Genomic DNA, 22,951 nt, shown 5'->3' with positions numbered 1-22,951 from the left:
ACCACACGTCCCTCTTACAAACAGGGTTCTTTCTCTTCTTTCTTTTTTTTTTCTTTTATTTTCTTTTATTTTTATTTATTTATGTATTTATTTACTAAATGTGGACTTGACACTTCCTTTTGTTTCCTCGTTTTGTCTGGGTTTTTTCCCCTTTCTGTTTCTTACAATTTAATGAAATACCTGAAGTCTGCAAAGTACTTCCTCAGATAAAGCAGCCAAGCAAGGAAAAGGGCAGAGGGAGAACGTCTGTTGGTGCTATCAGATAACCTCCGAACTGGAAAACTTGTTGCAGACATGTGAATGAGTTCGAACGTGCTCTTATTCCCATCTCCTGTCCCGCAGTTCAGAGATTTCCCCGCCCTGGGGTCTTTATTATGCTAAAGAGGTCATTACTGGGAATCGCTATGGAGAGATGTCGGTGCGCAGAGTGGGGCCCACCTCCTGGTTACCGACCTGTTTACATTTTCCGCCGGTCACAACCGGAGGAAATGTGTGTTAGCAACCTGCCGGGCAGGCTGGGTGTAAAGAAGGAATAAAGCGAAAAAGATTTCTGTGCGGTAGCTTGCAGATGGAGGTGATGTGCCGCGAGCAGCCGGAGCAGAGGGCGGCGGGGCGGTGTGTGCAGTGGATATGGGTGGCGGCCGCCGGCCGGGCCCTGCCCCTGGCGTGGGGCGATCCCCGCAGGACCCACGCGCGACGGCATGGGAGCTCCGCAGTCCCTCGGGTGTCCGAGAAGGGGGCGTCCCTTCCCCACGGGCGAACCCGCACCCTTTCATTGCCGGGAGACGTTCAAATAAGGCTGATTTCGCGCTGACACCTGAAGCGCGGTCAGACTATAGTTGCTGTCCCCTCCCCGCAGCACTTTCTGCCCCACAAGGGAGCGAAGCCCCAGCCCTGGTCACGCTGCAGGTGGGGAAGTGCCGCTGCCCGACCCCGACGGCCCCGTAGTGGGTCCCGGTCCGACCTCGGGGTTCCGCGGGACCCCGGCGATCGGCCAGGCTGCGGGAGCGCGGCAAGGCTCGGGCTGAACGCAATACTCATCATCACCATTTATAATACAATTCCCGTTCTCTGGTAGGTCCCCCTTGGAATGAGGAGCAGGTGTAAGAACCTTTGATGGGTAACCTTTGTTAGTAAATCAGCCGTGGCAAAACCCCGATAAAAGGCAGCGAGGGGTTACCCCTAACAGAACCCTCGTGGGCAGAGCCTGACCGCGCAGCGCTCCCGCGGTGGAAGCGCCATGCGGGAATTCAGTGTTCATATGGGACTTCTGGGGCGGGAGGAAAACAGAGATGGCATTTTTGCCTCCCTCGGAGACGGATTGGTCCCGTCATGAGGCTGCAATGTGTTTTAAATACTACTGCCCGGAGACAAAGGTGAACGTTGGCAGTTTGATCCGTCCAAAGTTCAAAGATCTGAAATCTCAAAGAGATTGGAGGTGAAGGGGAGGAATACAAACACGGCGGCACGACTCGGGCCGGGCGCTGCGCGGTGCGGGGCGAAACGCGGCGTTATGTACACTAATCTGCCCTTAACTGCGACTTTGTCACAATGGGCAGAATAATTAGCAGAAAATGACCAGGGAGAACAAAGGCAGGTTTTTTTCTTATCGCCTCCCATTTTCCACTCTTCTCTTCCCTCATTTTTTCTCCCCCTGTAAAGATCCGCAAAGAGCAGAAAAAAGCACTTTTTTTTTTTAATGAGCCTTTACTCCGCATTTGCTGGTGGTTGGGTTTGCATTAAGAGAAAAAAAAACCAAAACAAAAACAAATTGCTCCTTTTCACCATACCGCCCTTGGCATTTAAATAATCTAACTAATTGCATTTTTATTTCAGCTGTTAGCCGTTATCCCCTATTTCCGAAGCCGGCACCGCAGCGTGGGAGTGTGGCGCCCACATTCCTCCCCGCGGCCGCTCCGTGCCCCTTTGTGCTGTGATTTTCTCCCGGTCATTGTGTGCTATGTATATTTCCACTTGTCCCCCTGGAAACAAATACATATTAATTATCTATATGTTAATACATTCAGTATACGCACCTATGCGCCTCCCGAGAGAACTTTTCATCGCATGTTTGCGAGGATAATTAACTTCTTTATGAATTAAGATGGTCACCGTGAAATGCACACGAGAAACGTCAATTCATTAAGTGTCTGTTTTAAACCATTATTTTTACAGGGTGACCGAACACGTATAGGCACATCCGTGTGTTCGGGTATTGCTTTATCCCAACGGAAAAGAATCAATACTAGGTGCGCTACTATCGCAACCGAGCATTTTAGCTACCGTATCGCTGTAAAATTAGAAGTCAAATGCTTCTTAAAAGGTAGTTGGAGCTGCAGCGAGAGGATGCCTTTATTTCTAGTTTAGCCAACCAAGTCTTCAGCATCCACTCCACCATTCAAACCAATACCTGAAGCTCCGCCAAAGGCTGAAGTGTTTTCTTGCGCCGTTCCTTTACGAGTCACTTTTATCTACGCGACTCAGTTTCAAAGGGAAAAACTGACGGGGAAATATTTTTCCTCATCTTTCAGTCCCGAACATTTTAAATTAATTCCTTCCAGTAAGTACACACCCGTGGCTGCGTGCCGATGTAGGTGCCAGTATTGTCCTCCGGACACCGACACCAACCCGAGACGCCCACGTGCCTTTATTCACACCCCCGATTTGGGTGATGGGAGTGCTTTTATCCTACCTAGCCCCGTGGTGGGGGTGTCGGGCCGGAGGGACCCCGACCGCGAGGGCCTCGCAGTGCCCGGGGAGAGAGCAGAACGGGGCGTACAGCCCTGGCCCCACAGTGCCGCTGGGATCGCTGCCGGCCTTAGCTCTGGGTACGGGTCCTCGGTGCCCGAGCTCTGCGTGGGTCAGCAGCGATCCCCACCGTCCCGCACCGCTCCCCTCCCTGCTGCGCTCCGTGAGCCAGTCTCTGCCTCGCACGTGGCAGATGTAATAACCGTGAAGCAAAAGGCGAGGAGCCCCTGTGAATGGCGCTGACCGGGGAGGTTACAGCCAGGCGGGTCCCACTTTGCCATGCTCGGAGCCGAGCCCACCCCTGGCCACGGGCACACACCTCCCGCCGCCTCCCTTCATCAGCGCAGGGAGCCGGTCGGAGGGCTCGCACCCCGATAGGGTGGAGGGCATTCGTATTTCGCCCGCCTTCCTATTGAGCCCACTTCCAGCTTATTTTCATACTGTTGCCGGATGTTTCTTGAGAGTGGGGCAGAAAGTACGGGGTTCTTCTTCCCTCTGTTGGCTCCCGAGCATTACACTGCACGCAGAGAGCTGCGCCCGCTGAAGGAAGGACGCACGTTTTTGCTCGGAGCAGTATCCCTGCGGTGTCAGCGGGTCATTGCCCACCATTCGCCTGCAGCGAGGAGAGGAAAGAACACGCTCTCTGTGGCGGAGGGGCACACGCAGTCTCCGTGACGGGTTCTGCTCGTTATCTTTGAGAGGCTGGGAGCCGCTGCGCTCCGCTTAAGCCCTTTTACTACCCACGCCCCGAATATTTCCATTACACACGGTCTGCGCTCCTCAGCTGATATGTGAAACCTGCTGCCTTATCGCTGTCGGTCGATTGATATTTTCTGTGCACAAACCCAAGGCATTAAATCAATGTCTCCGCTTCGAAGTGGGACATTCTCTGTAGAGTGAGGTCCTGCTGAGTGAGGACGGGCTCCATCCTGACGCAGTGTCTCACCTAGCAGCTCGTGGCAGCAGAATTGGCACTTAGAATAGCATCCACTTGCCCAGATCCGGGGCCGCGCTGCCGGGGCTGTGGAGACGCACCGGGAGCAGGGCTGAGACGGGCCCCCACTCAGTATGCCCGCTCGTAGCAAAGCAGAAAGGCTTAAAATATTTTTCTCTCCATTTTCGCTGAGTAATAGCGTTGGAGTAATTGGGTTGACTTGGAAGATTTCTGGGATGCCCTCTCGTTGTTTATTTTATTTTATTTTATTTTATTTTACCTCCCTCCCTCCCCCCCCCTTCTAATTTAGAAGTTTTTCGCCCGCTGTCCCTAACCCATCGGGAGGCAATTATGCGATAATTACGAGAATAACACAGAGCTTTCATCGAGCCGTCTGGCCCGAGAGGGCTGAGCTCAGAGAGATCCGCGGCGGTGCCTCTCGTGGGGGATCGGTACTGCTGCTGGGATCCCCGCGGTCAGCCCGAACGAGCCGGGCAGCGCTGCAGGCCTCCTCCGGACGCACCATCGGTGGGCTCCCTACCTTCTTCCCTCCACGGGAATGTTAACAACAAATAAAATGTGTGTATATATATATATATATATATGCACCACCCCAGGCACGGACACCCCTTGCCCGGTGCGAGCTCTGCAAAAGCAGCTCGAAAATCCACATGCATCGGCTCAAGCTGCGCGCACTGCAAAGCCTCGCGCTCCCGTGTCCCGCACCGATCCCCGCGTGGACGGTGCCGCTCCGCAACCGCTCCCGCGGCCGCGTTTCCCCGCACCGCGCGTGGCTCCGCGCTTCGGCGGTCGCCGCAGAAATTTCGGAAGGAAACAGTGGCAGTCGTTCCTTGTTAACATTTGATTTATTTAAAGTCCTTAACTGCAAATGATCAAAAACCATACTTCACGCGTTAAATTCTCAGTTATCGTTTTAAATCAAAATATTTGTTTTCAATTACAATCACATTTATAAAATTAACAAAAATTCTTAAATTCACGTGTAATTCTTTTTACTGTCATTTAAAGCAATTTCCAGCTGTAAAGAAAGAAAAAAAATATAAACCATGCAATAAATTAAGAACATTGAGACAGCGAACAGGAATAATAATAAAACCCGTCTGGCTATGCTAACACCGTGTAAAACTGTGGAAAGTGCATTAACACTGGATGAAACAAGCTAATGATGGCGATAATTAAACGGCCACAAAAATGATGGGTGTGTAATGTATTAAACGAGGTGGAAAAGGGGAGAAGAAGGGCTCTCCTCTGTTCCTGGCGCTGGTGTGAGAGTCAGCGCCTGTCAGGAAGGGGATAACCTTGTTTTCAGTCCAGAGTTCCGCTGATACGCGACGAAGAGACTTTAAATTAAATAACCATGTCATCCACACGTCGGCGAGAGTGCCTGAGGAACGAGAACCTTCAGTAACAGATGGGAAGGAAAAAAAATCCAACTGGCTGTGACCTCTTGTAACGTTATTACATCCCAAGACAGGTAACACTTGGAAAAAAATATGGGGGGAGGAGGTGGGGGGGGGGCTCTGTCCCGGCCCTGGGCTGCAGCTGGACCGGGTGCGGGGTGCGGCTGTGCGAGCCGGAGGTTTGTTTTGCAAGTATCAAAAGGATGATCCGAGAGAGCAAACAGTCCTCTTGTTGCTTAGAGATTCTCTTAGTGTGTTGCTACTTCACAGCAGTATTGTCCTTCAAAGCCTTTTTAATTAAAAAAAAAAAAAAAAGCCTTAAACCTCTACTCGCTTCTTCATCTCCGTATTGGTAAAGTATTGCCACATACCTGTAAACTTACATGAGATTATAGAGCGGGGCGGGGGGCGGAAAGCACAACGAGTAGTTTACAAGCTCACCCATTTTTCTCCTCTTCAATGACACCCTGCGGGGTGCGGGGGATATGTACAGCGGGGGCTGGGGGGGTTGCGGGACAGGGACAGCGCACGGCCATCGGGAAGTAACAGTCCTGTGCACGGCGTGCGCCCGAAGGCACCGAGCTACGAGGTGTTGAGCACGGGTCTGGAGTACACCCCCTGGTAGTAGGAGGGCTCCAGCGCCGAGGGCTCGATGCTGCCGCGGGCCGCCATGGAGCCGCCGCCCAGGGGCAGCCCGCCGGGGATGGCGGCCCCGTACGAGGAGTACTGCAGCGCCTGCTCGTAGGCTTTGAAGTCCAGCTTGTGCTGCTGCTCCGAGGAGGACATGAGGTTGTTGATGGAGAACGGGTGGTTGAAGGAGTAGTGGGGGTCCCCTTTGAGGTGCAGCTGGGGTTCGTGGGCCAAGGAATGCGGGGGGTGCGGGACGGAGGCCAGGGCGGGCACGGAGCCGAGCGAGGAGGCGGCGGCCGGGGCCGAGGGCTTCAGCTCGGCGCTCGGGCCGCTGTGGTCCATGGGCTGGGGGCTAGCGGCCGGGTTGGGGCCGGGCAGGGGGGCGGAGGCGTCGGGCGGCGCCGCTTTGCCGTGGGCGCGGGGCAGGGGAGAGCCGGAGCCCGAGGCGGACGTCTGGTCCTTGCGGCCCTCTGACGGGGCCTTGCCGCCCGCCGGCTTCTCGCACTTGAAGCGCTTCTGGCGGCGGAGGTAGCAGCCGTTCTCGAACATGTTGCCGGAGTCAGGGTGCAGGGTCCAGTAGGAGCCCTTGCCGGGCTTATCGGGGGAGCGGGCCACCTTGACGAAGCAGTCGTTGAAGGAGAGAGAGTGGCGGATGCTGTTCTGCCAGCGCTGCTGGTTCTGCCGGTAGTAAGGGAAGAGGTCCATGATCCACTGGTAGATCTCGCTCAGCGTCAGCATCTTGCTGGGCGCCTGCTGGATGGCCATGGTGATGAGCGAGATGTACGAGTAGGGCGGCTTGGCGTGCGGGTAGCTCCGCTTGAAGCTCTTGGCGTCCCGCGTGCGGCCGAGGTTGGACTGCGAATAGGCCATGGGGCTGACGCAGGGGTTCATGCCGCCGTAGGGGCCCAGCCCGTTCATGGTGGCCGGCTGCCCCGACATGGCTCCCAGCCCTCCGGGGCTCAAAGCCGCGCCCATGGCCGCCACGCCGGCCGCCATCCCGTTCACCGAGCCCGCAGAGCCCGCCGGCATGGCGGCCACCGCGCCGGGGCTCAGCCCGGCTCCCAGCCCCGTGTTGGCGTAGGACATGTTGAAGGAGCCGGAGGTCATGTTGCCGCTGGTCGTCATGGTGTTCATACTCATGTAGGTGTTCATGGTGTTCATGGAGCCCAGCCCCGAGTTCATGTTGCTCACGGGCACCGAGGAATAGGCCTAGGGCAGCGAGACGAGAGAGGGTTAGCATGGAGCCCGGCACCGCGGAGCCTCCGAACCCTCCCAGGACGGCCGCAAAGAGCCCGAATCCTCGTGACGGGAACAGGGAGAGGCCGCTCGGTGCCGCCGAGCCCAGCCCCGGCACCGCGGAACCCCACCTCGGCCGCCCCGAGTGCTGCGGGGCTCTGCGGGCTCCGTGTCCCGCGTTAGAGTCCGTCCAACTACTGAGGACTCAGGCCGGTGTGTTAGGGAAGACTTTCCCGGAATAATCACACGCACCTCTCCCTCCGCGCTGATTTATATTTCCGGATAATGTCACAAATAAAAAATAAAAATGTTAGGAAACAAAAAGACAAAAAAAAACCAAAACAAAACAAAAACAAAAAAACCCAGCAGCTCCCGTCTGTACATCGTACCTATGGAAAGCTACCCCCCGTTCGCATTTCCTAACGAGTCAGGTTAAAGCCACCGGCCCAGCCTTCCCGAAGCATGCCGAGCCCCGGCTCGTGCTGCACGGGATTCTCTGTAGCCCCCAGCGTGGGGTACTGCAACAGATCCCTCTGCACCGCTCTCGCAAAATACAGAACCTGAAGCCCCAAAATGTGCGTTCCAGGTCCGCATTTGATTTCACAGGAGGGAGAAGGACTCTGCGGAACGCGTTCCCATTCACCTCGAACAAAGGCAACGCCGCCGAGAAGAGGCTGTTTGGTGTGGGTTAAGTGCACTGTAACATTCCCCATTATTCCCACGAACTTCTCAACGCGGTTTGAATTTGGAGGATCTCGATAACTATCGGAGAGGGCTCGACGCGGCGGGGCTCCCACTCACACCCGAGGAGCGATCCCATTTCAAGAGCACGAGAGGTGAAAAGAGCGGGGCTAAAAACCAGCAAAAGGGCAGGTCGCGTAACTTCAGATGTGTGGACAACGAGCGTGGTGGGGAAAAACGAGCACGGTACTGACGCCCCACGGGGATAGCCCCTCTTTTGCGCTGAGCGCGTAGCAGCGAGGTGACAGTGAGGTGGCAACGGAGTGGCCGTGGGGTGACACGGCGCTGCGGGCGCGGGGACGACGCCGTGTCCGGGTGCGCTGATGCAATGCCGGCGTGCACCTCGCGGCTCCCGCACTTCCTTAAAGCGGCTCCTGCCCGGGCGCCGCTCCCCCTTCTTCCGCGGCGGTGCCCCGCGGACCCCCGTAGAGGCCAGGCTATATCGTGGCCCGGCTCACGGCGCTCCCCGGCCCTCTCCTAACGGCGTTCGGGTCGCTCCTCTCGCACCACGCCGTAGCACAGGCGGAGCCCGGAAGCAGCTGCCGGGTGCCGCGGGTCGGCTGCGGGCGGCCGTGCCGTGCCGGGCCCCCTCCGGGTTCCCCGGCCTCTCTCCGCAGCGCCGCCCGCCGGAACCTGAGCAGCAGCGCCCGCCGCGGGCGGGCTGTCTCGCAAAATCCGAACAAATGGCGATTTATTCTTTTTTTTTTTTTTTTCCTTCCTTTCAGTTCTCTCGCCTCTAACAGGTGAGGCCCCGGCGGCAGCCAGCAGCGTGGGGCCCCGGGGGAGGGTGCGCTGGGAGCGCGCTGCCCTCGGCCCGGCGTGCCCTGTGCCCGTGCCATATGCTGGGGGGAGCGGGGCGGCAACGCGGCAGTCCCCTGCTCCGAGCCAGGAGTTCTCTGGGGTGAGCTCAGCGCTGCCCCCGGCTCCTGCGGTTCTCCTGCGGGCTGTGCGGAGCTCCTCGGGGCGGCTTGGCACAGGAGAGGCACGATGGCGCTGGCGGGGGCCGCAGCGCGAAGCGATCCCCCCTCTCGCTGCCCCCCTCCAAACCCCGGCCCTCCCCCGGCCCCCCCCCTCTCTTCTCCCTCGCAGGGGGACGGCGGACCCCGGGCTCGCTCACCTCCTGCGTGTCGGCGTAATAGCTGTTCCAGTCGCTGGTCTCATGCCCTTCCATTTTCACAGTCCCTAACATTATGGAACCAACCTGCCCGGTGTAACCATCCAGCCCTCTTGCAAGTGAGCGACGGGTGGCAGGAAAGGAGCCCGAGAGGCCGACCTAGCAGGAAGCCAGCTCCCAGGAGGGGCGGGAGTGCTGAAATCTCCTCTATAGCCAAGTCAAAAAGGAGGCAGGGAGCGGTGCGGGGCGAGACAGTCGAGAAAGTGAGGAAGTGCCGGCTGGGATGTGAGTGGAGTTGAGCTGATGTGGATCTTACGTCGCACAAAGTACCCTCCTCCTCCTCTCCCCATTTGTCCGCCGCACAAAGGCGTTCGCACCTACAAAGCCGGAGATGCACCTGCCAGCGAGGCAGCTCCCCTCTCCTGCGGCTCCCCTCGGGGCGGCACTTTATTTGCAAAGCGGCGTAATTGGTTTAAGCTTGCAGGGAAAGAAGGAGAGACGGAGGTGGGAGAGGGGAGGGAGGAAGTCCCCCCTCGCAGACGGACAGGACAGGCTCTAGGAGGGCTCACTGGAGATGAAATGAGGTAGATAAGGGAAGGGCAGCCCCCTCTGTTTGAATAGAATGCTAAAGGCCATCCAGCCCTAAAACCCCGAGATTAGGGGCCATATTTACTGAAGTCCTGTAGATGCTTCTCTAACCAAATGGCCGGGACGTGCTGCGAAGTCCTCGCACGCTCCCCCTGCCCCTCCTGTCGAGGCATCGCGGCTCGATCCGGATCCCCGAGCCGTCAGCCCCGCAGAGCTCTCCACCCGCGGTGTGACAGTGACGGTGATGATGGTGGTGGTGATGATACCTCTTTCTTGGTGTCTTACTTTTAGAAACCGTGTGAGTCACCGCGCTGAGCTGTAACACTCCAGACAACCCAATAAATGCGGACAGAGACATTAATGCGGATCCACCGAGGTCAGCCTCCGCCTGACAAACACCAGGTGAGTCACTGGAACCATTTTACTTCTTTCCTGGGGAAAGCCTGCAGGCCAGAAGGCTGTTTGAGAGCCTTGGGGAGCCTTCTTCGAGGCCGGGGAGTCTTTTCTGGGGACAGGCAACCAAGAAGCACTGCTGCCTTCTTCCCAGCTTCTCTCATGGAGGAAAGAGAATCCACGTAGGCTGTAGGGCGAAAAGGGGCAACCGATAGAAAACAAATGGACATCGGGCAAAGTTCTTTAAAGAGTGGATGCAGGGAACCTCAGCCTTCATAGATCTAACAGGCTCCCATTCCATCCCTGCCATGCCCGGCAGTTCCTGGGCTTCTCACCTTATGCTTTTTCGTTCCCAGCAACATTTATGATCTGATAGCGAAAACAAACAAACAAACAAAAATAAACAAACCGAGAAACAAAAATAAAACACACACACACATCAACAAAGCAAAACATAAAACTCCAAACTCAATAAGCTGCTCGCGGAATGGCAATTGGAAGGGTAAATAAAAGTTGTTGGGATTTTGAAAAACTTTGGCATAGGATATGACACAAGCTACAGTGCTCAGATGGGTCTGAATTTCTTTGTGGCGTGTTTATCGCTCAGCAAGATCCTGCTACTTCCACACCAGCGTGTCCTCCAGGGGTCTGTGAGGACGTCACCACCACAAACAAACACGGTTTTTTAAAATAAGTTTTTCATGCAGAGACCCGGGACCAAAATTCCAAGTTACACCTTATCTCCGCCTCCAGGACAGCGTTTTAACTTGTCCTCTAAGTGAGTTTTCCGCTCTCCCTCTCTTTGTTCTTTCCCTCCTGTCGCCTTTTTGTCTTCAAATCTGGGAACAGAATTAAGTCAGATCCCTGAGACAAACACAAACCTGGAGTCATCCAACGAGAAAAATGGATGCAAATGTATCTTTAAGGAAATAAAATTAAAAAGATAAAAGCACTGTTAAACTCCTCCTCTCTCAAGTGGCCAAGCTACACAAATGGAAATTGCAATAAAACTCAGAGGAAAATCTAACAGATACTCAAATTGCTGTCTTTATGTATGCAACCTCTCTCTTTCCCTAGTAGAAACAGTCTGAGCACTGAGCCCCCTCGGTACCGGCTCTCTCAGCCCGGTGCTCCGGCTCCGTTCAGAGCTTCCCAAAGGGAGGGAGGGCTCCGGCAGCCCGCTGCCCTCAGCCGGGTGACCTCGGGGCGGTGCTGCCACTTCCCAACACGGCCCCTTCGGGAGCAATGCCCGGGGGCACGCGGGCAGTCCGCGCGGGGCTCGCCGTGTGCCGTAGGGGGCAGCAGGCACGGACCCCACGGGCGGCACGTAGTTCGGTGCTGGGGCACGCACTGAGTCGCGCTGGCAGTGCCGTGCCGTGCCGTGCCGTGCCGTGCCGTGCCGTGCCGTGCGCGGAGGCCGGGGTTGTGCAAAGCCGCAGCGCCTCCTGTTGTCCGGCCGCGGCTTCCTGCTCCTAACGTCGCCCCCGAAGGTGAGACGCTGGCAGGCGGTCTGTTATCTTCTTAGACGAGAGCTTTTCATCCCGTTGCACAGATAGATCCGCGCGCCTCAGGCGCTGTGAGCCGCTCCTGGAAATCCCCCCCCCCCTCCAGTCCCGGCTGCAGGAAGACTCTCCCGTGTGCGGAGCGGCGGAGCGCGGCGGTGCGGTGCTTCCCGTCGGGCCGGGGCTCAGCGCCGTGCGGGATGAGGGGAGAGCAAAACTCTGCTGGGATGGAGGACATTGAAAGACTTCTGCCATTCCAGCCGTTAAAACGGTAACCCCGACCCCAAAGCTTTTTTCCAAATCTCGTTAGAGCAGTGCCGTTTTCCCGGTTTCTCATCGAGCTGTATCTTTTTTCGCCCGTGAGATGGGACCGGGGACGGCCCCGCGCGGGGACTCCGCACAAGCCGGGAGCCCCTGCCCCGCGCTGCTCGGGCATTGACCCACGCGTGGGGTGGGCGATGGAATGGGCTAGATAATTCGTTTTGACTTCAAGGGGCGGATGGGCAGCGCTACTTCAATCCGCTCCTGCGTAAGAGCCCCATTTCCTCTGGAAGAGACAACTCTCAGTTCAACTTGTAAGGTCTTGTTTGATTATCTCCAGTGGACGGGAACCTTTAGGCAGTGCCTGTGCGGGGCTGGTCTCAACCTCGGGAAGAAGCTGAGAGGCTGTCCCTGCATCAGAGTGCCTTCCCTGCTCTTCGCTGTCCGGCCGCCTTTCCATTTCCCCGGCTCTGCCTCCTGCCCACCCATCCCTCACGGCGGTAGGAAGCTCGTTGCACCCGTTTCCGACCTGGGATCCCCCCCATGCAAAAGAGATCACAGGAATCGCGTGGGAGCCCTGCCGGTGCCCGCAGATGGGTGGAAGCCCCGGGATGCTCTCAGCGGCGGCGGGGGTCACACCCGCACCGGCGGGACGCACCGTGCAGCCCCTGCCGGGCTCTGCCTCCTCTTTTTCTCCCTCCCTCAGACGCGGGGCCTTTCTGCGGCCCTAACCCCGCCGGTACAGAGCTCCCACTCGTGCCGGGGCCACCCGGTTCTCGCGCACGGAGCACGTAGCCCTCCGTAAGGATCCGAGGACGTTGCATTGCCGGTTTTTTTTTTTTTTTTAATTATTATTTTACTTTATTTATCTTTGCTATCTAATATTTTATTACTCTGTTTCAATTTATTTCATTTGTTTTCATTTCTCTTCGTTTTTCTTCACATTTCCTTATAATTCATCAGATTTCTTTTTTCAGGCACCATTCAGCACACAGGTAGTGACTTGATACATTCCCGACACAGGAAAAGATACGTTGCCTACCCCCAAAAACCCTCACGTATCGCAGCCCAATTAAAGGAGGAAGAAGCACAAATAACAAAATGAAAAGCGACATGTAAGCTACTGTCCAGCGGCCGCAGAAATGAGAGCAAGGAAGCCCCTTGGTTTGGTTTACTTTTTTTTAGTGCAACAATATTGTCCTTAAGCAGGTAAATCACGCCCCGGTGTGTTCAGTCACTTCATTTTTGCTAATGGGGCCGACTGTGGGATTGCGATAGAACTTGAGCTAGCAGGATGCTCTCCCTGCTGTGTGTGATTGGCAAAGTCTGCTTCACTTTTTATAAAAATAAATGTATTTGACGCTTCGCATTTGTTTCAAGAACAGCCATATAGTATGCATTTCAATTAATGGGTGCATTATTTATGTTATTCTTCTTGAAACATGAGTGGCAATGCTTCTGATGTTTATTTCAATCAGTGTGCCAATTCTGATGCAGTCATTCTCCCATTTTTGAAAGTTTTCTTTGCAATTTTTTAAACTTTTTTTTTTTTCCCAAAGTAACTGCAGTAATACAGCACAAAAGAAACAGTATCAGAGGAGATACCACTACACAGAAATAAACAAGTGCACTTCAGTGGCACTTACTTTGTAGATTCTCGCCCAGATACAAAAATTACATTTTAAAACATACACAGACTTCTGCAACAGACATATAAGGAAGAAAGAAATCAAAGTCTACACAGCTAATCTATATAAATTGGTATCAGAAACTAACCTTGGGGGGACACACACTTTTGCATAAATCCTAGAGCTGACAGAGTGACTTCATGGACCAGCGTCTGTCCATCTTTTCCAATATTTCCACACCCCATGAATCTTCAAAAGCTGCAATGAGTTCTCTGGGAGAACATTTGCTTCCATGATGTAAGTCAAATATTGCTGTACCAATCAACTGATGCAGAGCTGATCAGCTCCTTGGGATTTTCATGTCAGCAGAAACACATCAGTTCTGTGAACTGACCTTCCTTTGCATTAGATTGAATTAGCAACTTGGATTTAGTGCCATGCTTTTAATTTTTTCCCTTCATTTTCCTTACCTAAAAATAAATAAGATAAAAGAGTATTTTCCCTTCTCTGTCTCCACAGCAGTTTTACAGAAAAGTATGATAGAGACCAGTAGCCGCTATAAATAGTTGCCTTGAGTTGCTTCAGCTCTGAAGAATCAAATGAATAAAATCAAGGCTGGCTTACTTAAAGTCCCCCCCCAGGGAACAGTTCTGCAGTGTTACTCAGCTTGCACTTCCTAGAACACAAATCAATTCTGTCTGTATTAACTGCACATTTTTTGAGCTGTATTAACAAGGACACCCAGAAATTGTGGGATGTGTGGAAGTGTGTGATCACATAAACACAGAAGCACCTTGGCCATCTACACCATCACGGGACATGTATGGTATCTGCTGTGAAAAAGGATGCCCAGAGGCCCTATGTAACAATGTCCCATACTTGTACATTGTGCATTGAAGGTGAGACTGCAAGTAACAACTGGAAACAGCCTGAAATCACAAGCAAGACTTGTAAAATAGGACAGTCAATTCACATCTACAGGAAAGTGGAGGGTGATCTGGATTCAGGAACATTTTGGGACTCCTCAGGGGCAGCCGTTGTTTAGCAGTTTGGAGAGTGACTGTCTCTCCCAGCAGTTGATCCAAACTTCAGCTGCTGCTTCAGGCATTTCGGGGGTGAATCTCCCTGCTGAGCACAATTAAAGGAATGGCAACAGGAAGGTCACTTTTCTCACCACATGCCTTTCCTTCAGCCTCCACACAGGTTCTGTTCTCTGTGCAACTACTGGTGAGACAAGGAGAGCCAGGTTGGGCAGATGCAATTCATTCCTCCTCCACCCTTCCCCAGGCAATGAGGCAGGTGTCTGAATATTCCTGAAGTTCATGTGGTTTCAGGGTTACTACTTTTTAGGTAGTGACTTAAGGTGGGATGGCTGGGATATAATTAGCTCTGCTTTCCTTCATTTCCTCCAAATAGAAACTCAGTCTTCCAGTCCAACAGTTTCATCGTGATCAGGCAGCTTTCCTGTTACCTGTTAAATGTACAATCCTTTGCCCTTTTTCAGAATCAGTACCAAGAAATATTCCACTCACTACTCACTCTGTTTTCTATTTTTAACCTTATCCTTAGATGCAACTGAAACTTCAGTCTCTGCAGATCTCTCTTCTCACCCCTTGCAGGACATGTCCTTTTGCTGAAGAAACTGAGCAGATGTGAAGATTTTTCTTGTGATTAAATGGGATTTCTATGTTCCCCGATGCTGATACTCCAGCTGTGAAACCTATGAGATCTACAAACACACAGACATGTATCTTTCTATATATCCACAGTCAAGCTGTTGTCCTAAGAGAAAAGAGGAGTTGGACAGGAATGGAAAACCTCCTTTTTTTTCTTTCTATTATTAACTGAAAGAGTGGGGAATAGAGATAATATGACCAAATTTTAAAACTAAAGTGAAGGGTAGTGAAGTAAACTAAACTAAAGTGAACCCAACAAAGTCTTTGGCAGGTGTTTTGCTGTAATTTCTCTGTTTATTGCTTACAGCCTTTTTTTAAAGCCAGGAGTGCCTCTGACCTTGTGCCTATAATAAAGGCTTTGTGTGATGGGCTGCTAGAAGTAACTCATGTAATTTCTCTTGAGGTCTACAATAAAATAGCACATAACTGAAAATATTATAGTATCATCATACCAAAAAAATAAACCTGGGATTCATAATTACTCAAGTTAACCTGATTTTATCATTTCAAATATAGTTGAGAATGAAAAGGCTCCACTTTGTTTCCATCCATTTTATTGCATTTTATTTTGAATTATAAAGGAAACAGCATTATTTAAATAAAACCTTTCAATTGTGTGGGGGGAAGCAAAGCTCAAAATCATAGGAGGAAGAAAAATTTGAACTACTTCTGCTGGCATAGTACCAGCAAGTACAGATATCACACAATCACAATGGAGATTAGCAGGGGCAGGGTGTGTGTATTTGTAATGCGTCAAAGAGAGGATATAGTGATTATAAGCATGGCAATGCTTTCAACACTCACAGTGGGATTGATTGTATGATTTATAATACTAATTCTGCAAAACCTTTCTATGCTTGTGCTTACAGCACAAGGGATTCAGTATGGATTGATCACTGAAAAAAGAAGGTGTTTTCTTCAGCTCAGCTGGATCAAACTCTTGCAACTAATCAAAAGCCTTTTCAGTATTGACACTGTCTGATCTAAGAGATTATTTGCCACCTACCTGTTTACTCCTTTTCTGCTGCAGATTACTGTTCCCACAGTGTAATTGTCAGAAAGGTTTGTTTTACGTCCACAGTGGCCATACTCCACTGATTGGAATTTTAGCTTATAATTATTTGATTTTCTCTGAGTATTTATGGCCATCTTATACATATATGTGGCAGAAACATTAAAACAAAGATGTTGATGACCTTAAAGAGCAAGTACTACCCCATAATCTGAGGATACGTACCTTTGATTTACCACTTACTGTAAATCAGAAACACAGGCTCAGTTATGGATCAGCCACTATGGAACTTTGGAAAGTCATTACAATTCTACATGTTCTAGTTCCTGGTTTCTGAAATGGTATACTGGACACTGTTATATAGCCTTGAATGAGTGTAGTTCCATTTTGAGGCAGGGCAGCGCTTTGACTGTACCAAAGGGAGATCAGGAACACTCAGCAGGCTGCTGGGGATTTATACTTTTTCAGATGAAAAGGTTTTCACAGCCAGCTGCAGCAGGATGCTAAGGTGAGGCTCAGCCTCTAGCGGCTGTCTGAGTGTAAGCCACAGAACTAACAGTGTAGCTCTGTCCCTACTTGCCTTTCCTTTTAGTGATTGCTATTTAGCTTTACAGGGACACTTTCTGGCCTTGCTGGGCAACCCATTCCAGATTGGGCATATTTCATGTGCTCTCTGCTGTCCTGATTCACAACTGCCTAAATCAAGATGGCCATTTCCAGAGAGCACAGTGCTTGGGCTTGCACCCTTCCTAAGCCTGGAGGACTATGTCATCAGTGTCTCACTCCAGCATGAACTTGTATCATAGCAAAAGTGTGCACCAAGGAGTGGACTCAAACAATTTATAAGAAAATAAGCTGCATTTTCAGACTTTTTTCTAACCAACAAAAACATTTTTTTAATTACTGCTTTTTATCCTAGGATAAAAAAGAATCTTCCCTGTAACACTTATGGACAAATAACCTAGATGGTAAAACTTATATGATATTAGAAAGCTTAGTGATCTGGTGGGGCCTAATTAAAAGAAATAATAATGTGTACCATGGGAATAAAGTTGCACAAGGTTTTCCAAAGCTGGATCCATTTGTTCAGTGTAAGGATTCATCTGCTGATTAAATTTTGGACTTTGCATGCTACATAGATGAGGCTTAACCTGTTTGAATAAATACTTCATGTTAATAAAAAGAAGAACCTGCTGGCCTCAAACAGCACTGTGCTTATGAAAGGAGGGGCACATACTAATAATACCTGGAGAAATAGAAGAAAGATTTCCAGGTATTCCTTTGTATTGGAGCCTGTTGTCATCTCCAGAGCTCATGCCGAGGATCTAGAGGATAAACTTACTCCTGGGTTGAATGCTAAACAAAGTGTGGGGCTCATTTGGTGAAATACATCACATTTGGATTTAACTTGTCATCAGCTACTGTTGGGCGCTAATTCCCTTTGCTACAAAACTGAGATTCTCAATGCCAAAGAACTGGAAACATTTTTGAACTACTGCTTGAATCTTTCATGCAACTTAACTGCACTCTCCCGTAGATAGTCCATGCTTTGCTACTAGCAGAGCTGATGAACAATAGACACAGTAAGACAGCAGCTTACTCGTTTTCCTGCAGGACGTGACAATTTTACTACAACTATTAACCTGAAGAAGAAATCCATGACTAAGAACTTTTTCTCCTTTCTAACATTTCTTCAGATGCAAATACTTCTTGCCATTCAGCAACTCTTTACTGGAACTTCCTGATGCAAATACCTCTTCACATGCAGGGCTGTTCCTTCCATGTCCCACTGTGACTCCTGCAGAGAGAAGCTGCTCTCAGTAAGCCACATTGCTGAGGCTTCATTGGCTGTGTAACTAGCTTGGAATCCATCTTCTTCCTTGACTCAGAACTACATTAAACTGCCAATAGGATTTATCTTCGATGAGGGAATTAAACATTTTCATTCTTCTGTGATCCTGTGATTCCCGTTTAGAATTGCTCCAATGGCTTGGACAGGCAGTGGGAATCCTTCCACACAGAACAACTGCTTCCTATTCCACCTACCTCTCTTCCAGCTATGCTGGTATTTCCGCTAGAGAGCAGGAGAAGCCAAGTAATACCAAACAGATAGAGCTCTTAGGGTGTGTTACAGGGATTTCGTCAGTTATCTACCTATAAAAAGAAGATCTACTTTTAATTTGGTTTTAATGGGACTGGCTAATGAGTTTTTAATCTTTAACAAGACCTTAGTTGCCTCAGGAAGACAAAATTTGGTCACCAAACCTGGTGCAAGGAACGGTGTCTGCAGGAAGTGCATTGGCCACCCCTTTTCACTCCAGGAATGCAATTAAGTAGGAAAAAAAGCTACAAAGCAGTAGCTGAAAGCCACAAAGAAAGGAGAGAGGACAGTGGAAGTCACTTTTCCATTAGATCAGTGGAGGCTTTTAGTCAGCTGTGTGTCTTATTTCAACCCAGTATTTGTGCCAATAGTTGTGACATCCCCTTGTTAGTGTTTGGTGATCCAAAATGAAGAAAAGATTTTATTTTTACACACCATAAAAGACACATACTGATTGCAAACTTAATTTTGTAAAGTGTTACAGTCCAGAGTCTTCTGGAAAGCAGTCAGTGCTTTGAGGTGATTGTTAAAGTTCCCCTCCAACCCAAGACATCCTGTGAAACCCATTTTAATCTTTTTGTCTATGAGCTGCCTCAGGGCTCCTGTGAGGACTTTTTAAGAACTGTACATTTCACATTTTCACATTTTCCTATAACTTGTGTTTGTTTCTTTTTTGTTTGTTTTGTTTTGTTCTTTTTGTTGTTTTTGCTGAGTGTGGAGATTTTTGACACGTGCCATCATTTCCACGATTCCACTCTGCGTGAGATCTGCTCGGATCCTGTCCTGCTAATTGACTGACAAAGCTAGCGGTGGCGGTAAACCAGGCATACGCAGCTGGCTTTATCTTTTGCGCCCCAGCTGAGCTTCTGACAGCACGGCACGGCAGGTGCCCTCCCCTCCAGCAGGGGGCGCTCGCCCCCCGCTGCCCCTCTTGCCTCCCGGTTGGGAGCGCTGGGCGGGGAGTGTCGAGCTGCGGGCTTTAAAGGGGCTCGGGGGCCGTGCTGAGCCCGCTGGACGTGTTCTAGTGGGAGGTACTTTTCCTGCTGTGGGGGGAGAAGTTGGGCTGGCTGAGGCCTGAGGTCACTTGTTTTTGTAGGTGGAGAGCCTTTGTTGTTGCTTTAGTTAGCACTGAGCTTCATCCTTTCTCGTTTCTTCCTCTGCTGGGAGTTTCTCTGCGACTTCTGATTTATGCTCTCAAAGATAGCAACAGTTTAGTTGTTTCCCTTGATGAAAAGGTAATAATTGTCACTGGTGCTTGGTTACGTATGCCCACGATGGCCTTGATGAAATCTATGGGGACCTCAGCAAAATAAAGTCATCTTAAAAGGGTTGGGTTCTGCACTGGTATATAAAGTATAAAAGCGAATTTCTATTTGACTTTACAGGCTGTGTGCTGCAGGAGAGAATTGCTGAAAAATGTGAGCACTGTGAACTGAGTTATCTGGAAAAGCTGGCTGTGGTTACAGGGCACCAGGCAGCATCTCAGTGGGACAGTCTGAAGATCAAATGAATAATGGTTACTGCTCCTAGAAATGTGAGCTGTGGAAGATTTAACACTAGATCAATTGCATTTTTTGAGGAAGTTATCCTCATCAGGGGTCAAGGAGTTCACATAAGCCAGTCCTGAATATAAATAAAAATATTCTTAATTAATTCAATAGTTGTTCTGAAAGTAAGGATATCTTATGAAGTAAGAAAAATGAAAAAACAAGCTCCTGATCTCAGGGTAATGAGTCACATAAATAGAGCTCTGGGAGAAGACAGTGATGGCAAAAATCAAAGTTGCTCCAAAAAAACTTAAAGAAAATGCCACTCACAGTCATGAAAGTGGCATTATAAAACTGCCAGTAAAAGCATAATTTGCAGGTACTGCTAAAAAAAATTCCACCTCATAAGCCAAGGTATTGCAGATCTAATTTTCACACCAGCGACTCCCCAGTTTTGATCGAAAAGACAAAAGCTGTTAGTAAAGTGAAGGATAGCGTGAATATGCTACAGATGAATCCCGACAACCTAAGAAGTGATAAAACCAGAAAAATAGATAGTGTGATTAAAGATAGTGATGAGTTTAGCTCTACAAATTTAGGTAGAAATGAAAACATTCTCAGAAAGGAAAAATTAACCATGGAAAGCTGGAAGAAGAGAAGCAAAGTGATTTCAAATCTAAAGCAGCAAAATTTACATGTTGAATTGGGGTGAGAGCTGAGAAAAGGAAGCAACAAAGTGTGAGGTCTGCTCAGGAACAGTAGGAAGAGGTAAGAGATGTGACTAGACTAGACACTTCAAAAATATATGAGCACTTCCAGCAGAGCAAATCTGAAGAGCCTACTTCTACAGCAGCATTGCCTGTTAAAGTGGTTGCAAGGTCTGTTGATGAAATAATTGGTTCCCTGCAGTCTACTTCTCCATCTTCCTCAGAACACACGATCAAAGAACTCCTGGAGTGTTCTTGGCCAGAAATACAGCATAAAAATGGAAGTAGGTGAACCAGAACAAGAGCAATATTTTTGTCTTAGGTAAATATTACTTTTGTAGGAGTTGTATATTTTTTTTCCAGCTTCTACAATGTGTTACAACACAGAAGCCAGACAAAACAGACAAAAACACTAATGTATCATAGAATATTCTTCACTGTTTCTTCTGCCAGATCTTTAATTCCCTTAAAAAATGAAAGTCAGTATCAAAATCTATTAAACATAAACCCATTGGTGGTGAGAATTGTTAGCTTATTTACAGTTTATTACAGCTTTTTCTTTACTCTCGCCCCTTTTTAAGATAGCATATTCCAGCCTAAGAGATGAACTGTACTTTGTGTATCTGAAGCCTCATTTCTTTAATTTTGCTTATGAAGTCTCAAGAAAACAATTTCATTGCTGTAGGTAGGTAGATTGTTATCAGATGTTGTAACAGAGTCCCTTCAATTACAATAAGAAATACTGGTACTACACCAGTAATGTAATATCAGTTTGATATTACAGAAGACTTACCTGGATTTTCACCAGTTGGTGGCCTCTTTCCTTGTTGCTGATTCATTTGTTAACTACGCTAGTAACTTACTTTCAGATGGCTCTTTGTCTGCTGTAGCAAGGGTAGTGGTTTTATTAGAATGAACCCTTTCACAAGGGTTAAAGCTCATGTTACAAAAGTGGCTATCATACATTGTATTCATGCTAGCATTTGTTGTCACGGGTGCTGTGGCATGAATACACCTATATAGGATGAACTACTTTTAAGCAGGAACTTCCTTTGTACAGAATTATGAAAGACTAATGTGTCTGTGTTTTAGTGACAATGAAAATTGTTTCCTACAGCTATTAAAATGCTACCTTTTATGACCAGAGAATATCTCACACAGAATGTAAGTGTAGTACCTTAATGTTCTTTTATGTGAGATTGTCATTGGTTAGATTAAAAAAAAAAAGACAAAAATTAAACCAAGGTTTAATTTAATTATGTCTATGAGCAACAGTAGTCTGAAACTGCATTTCTGATAGATTTATGTCCTATGTTTTGATTTACTTTTGTTCTCAGAGCTGTTTGTGTGGCCAAGGTACTCATAATGTCTTTTACTCTCTGTATATTTTCTGGCCAGTATTTGGGGTTGAAATCAGAGAAGCCTTTCCTTAGTATCACAGCATTGATACAATCCTTCCTCATTGCTTTACTCTGTTTTTAGGAGTCCTACAGTTTGAGACTGTTCTCTTGTTAAGTCTGGTTGAAATTTGCTGTCTGGTTACTGAAATACATTAGAGGAGACTGGGAAAAGGAGAAGACTGAAGAAAATCCCATTCATGGAAAACCATTTTTTGTTCAACTTAAAAAAAAAAAAAAAATCATTGGTATTGTGGTAATTGTGTTACACTGCATGTCCTGTCTTACTCATTTATGAACGTGTTTTATGTGTTGTAGGTAAGTTTCTTTTTATTTTTTGGAATCTGGCCTCTAGCAGGTCCTGGTTTTCTTGACTTGAGGTGGACTGATTTTTCTGTTATTTGTATTGGGAGTTACTGGGCTCTGAGGTTTGAAAGTGACCTCTGGCATACTGTGATATCCAAACATATCAATCAAATTCAAAGTAAAACAAAAGTTTAAACTTGATGATGGCTTTCTGGTCCAGCTGTTTGCTGTTTAACGTATGGATGTATGGAAAGTGAAGATGAATAACATTCCTACTGACTGCACTTTTTTAATCAAAGGCATTTACAGGTGGCATCTTTTTAACTGAAATGACCTTACAAATTGGATGAGGAATCTAGCAATTCTTTATTATTGTGTGGTTTGTTTGCTTTTGACTGAGCTTCAAGACTTGTCTAATGAAGTAAGGAATATATTATTTTAAAAGAAATAGAAAAGAATGGAACTACTAAGATGAAAACAAGCTCCCAGAATTAAATGTGACTTTCATTCCCTAAAAAAAAAAAAAAAAAAAAAAAAAAAGTATTTTATTCTCTATATCTTATTTTTCATTTTAAATTAATGTCTGGTTAGTATTGATAGCTCATGCTATTGCTGTGGTGGCTGAGTGTTGTTCTTTTTAGTACCATGGAGAAAAAAAAAAAACAAAAAATCCTGGGATATGGGATGCCAGCTCGGTGGGACATTAGTACTTAGTGCTGTTTCCTTGGAGGAAATCAGTTATAAACAATTATTCCTACCACGTTTTCTGTTAAAAAGTGAAATTATTATTATAATCAGAATATCATTTCCAGTGCCTGGAGTCACTTTGCTGCCTTGGGGCATGTTGCTACCCCTGAAGTATATAGTTATCAAGTTATATTTTGGATTTAGTATCCATGGGAGGGTGTTTATATTCATTCCAGAAATACATTTTATTGGTGTTCAGCTTGATATTCAGCTTTCTTAGTGATGAGCCTGCAACTCATCTTCTTTAGTTGGCTTATTGTTTTCTTTGGTATCTCAGATGAACATGTGAGGGTGGTAACTACAAGAAAACACTTTTTTTTGT

The 22,951-nt window shown here is 48.7% G+C and overlaps 1 protein-coding gene across 1 annotated transcript; it reads right to left on the bottom strand.

Annotated features, from left to right (window-relative positions):
• Positions 1 to 4,469: 4,469 nt before the first annotated feature.
• Positions 4,470 to 9,360, bottom strand: FOXA1 (forkhead box A1). Its single transcript, XM_065752746.1, has 2 exons — positions 8,828 to 9,360; positions 4,470 to 6,942 (listed from the first exon to the last, which is right to left on the bottom strand). The coding sequence occupies exons 1-2, from the start codon at positions 8,897 to 8,899 to the stop codon at positions 5,686 to 5,688; spliced, it is 1,329 nt and encodes a 442-aa protein (XP_065608818.1). The 5' UTR covers positions 8,900 to 9,360; the 3' UTR covers positions 4,470 to 5,685.
• Between the last annotated feature and the right edge of the window lie 13,591 nt (positions 9,361 to 22,951).

The sequence above is a fragment of the Cyrtonyx montezumae genome, unplaced genomic scaffold, assembly GCF_038088225.1.
Source record: "Cyrtonyx montezumae isolate F1298 unplaced genomic scaffold, pur_monq_1.0 scaffold_10, whole genome shotgun sequence".
Lineage (NCBI taxonomy): Eukaryota > Metazoa > Chordata > Aves > Galliformes > Odontophoridae > Cyrtonyx > Cyrtonyx montezumae.
The sequence above is the reverse complement of the archived record's forward strand: the minus strand, read 5'-3'. Positions and strand labels throughout refer to the sequence as shown.

What these genes read in the sequence shown, in the direction of transcription:
- FOXA1 (XM_065752746.1), bottom strand. Translation starts at nt 8,899, where the DNA reads ATGTTAGGGACTGTGAAAATGGAAGGGCATGAGACCAGCGACTGGAAC. An exon ending in ATTACGCCGACACGCAGGAG is followed by an intron (nt 6,943 to 8,827) that starts GTGAGCGAGCCC and finishes TCGCTGCCCTAG; the next exon opens with GCCTATTCCTCGGTGCCCGT.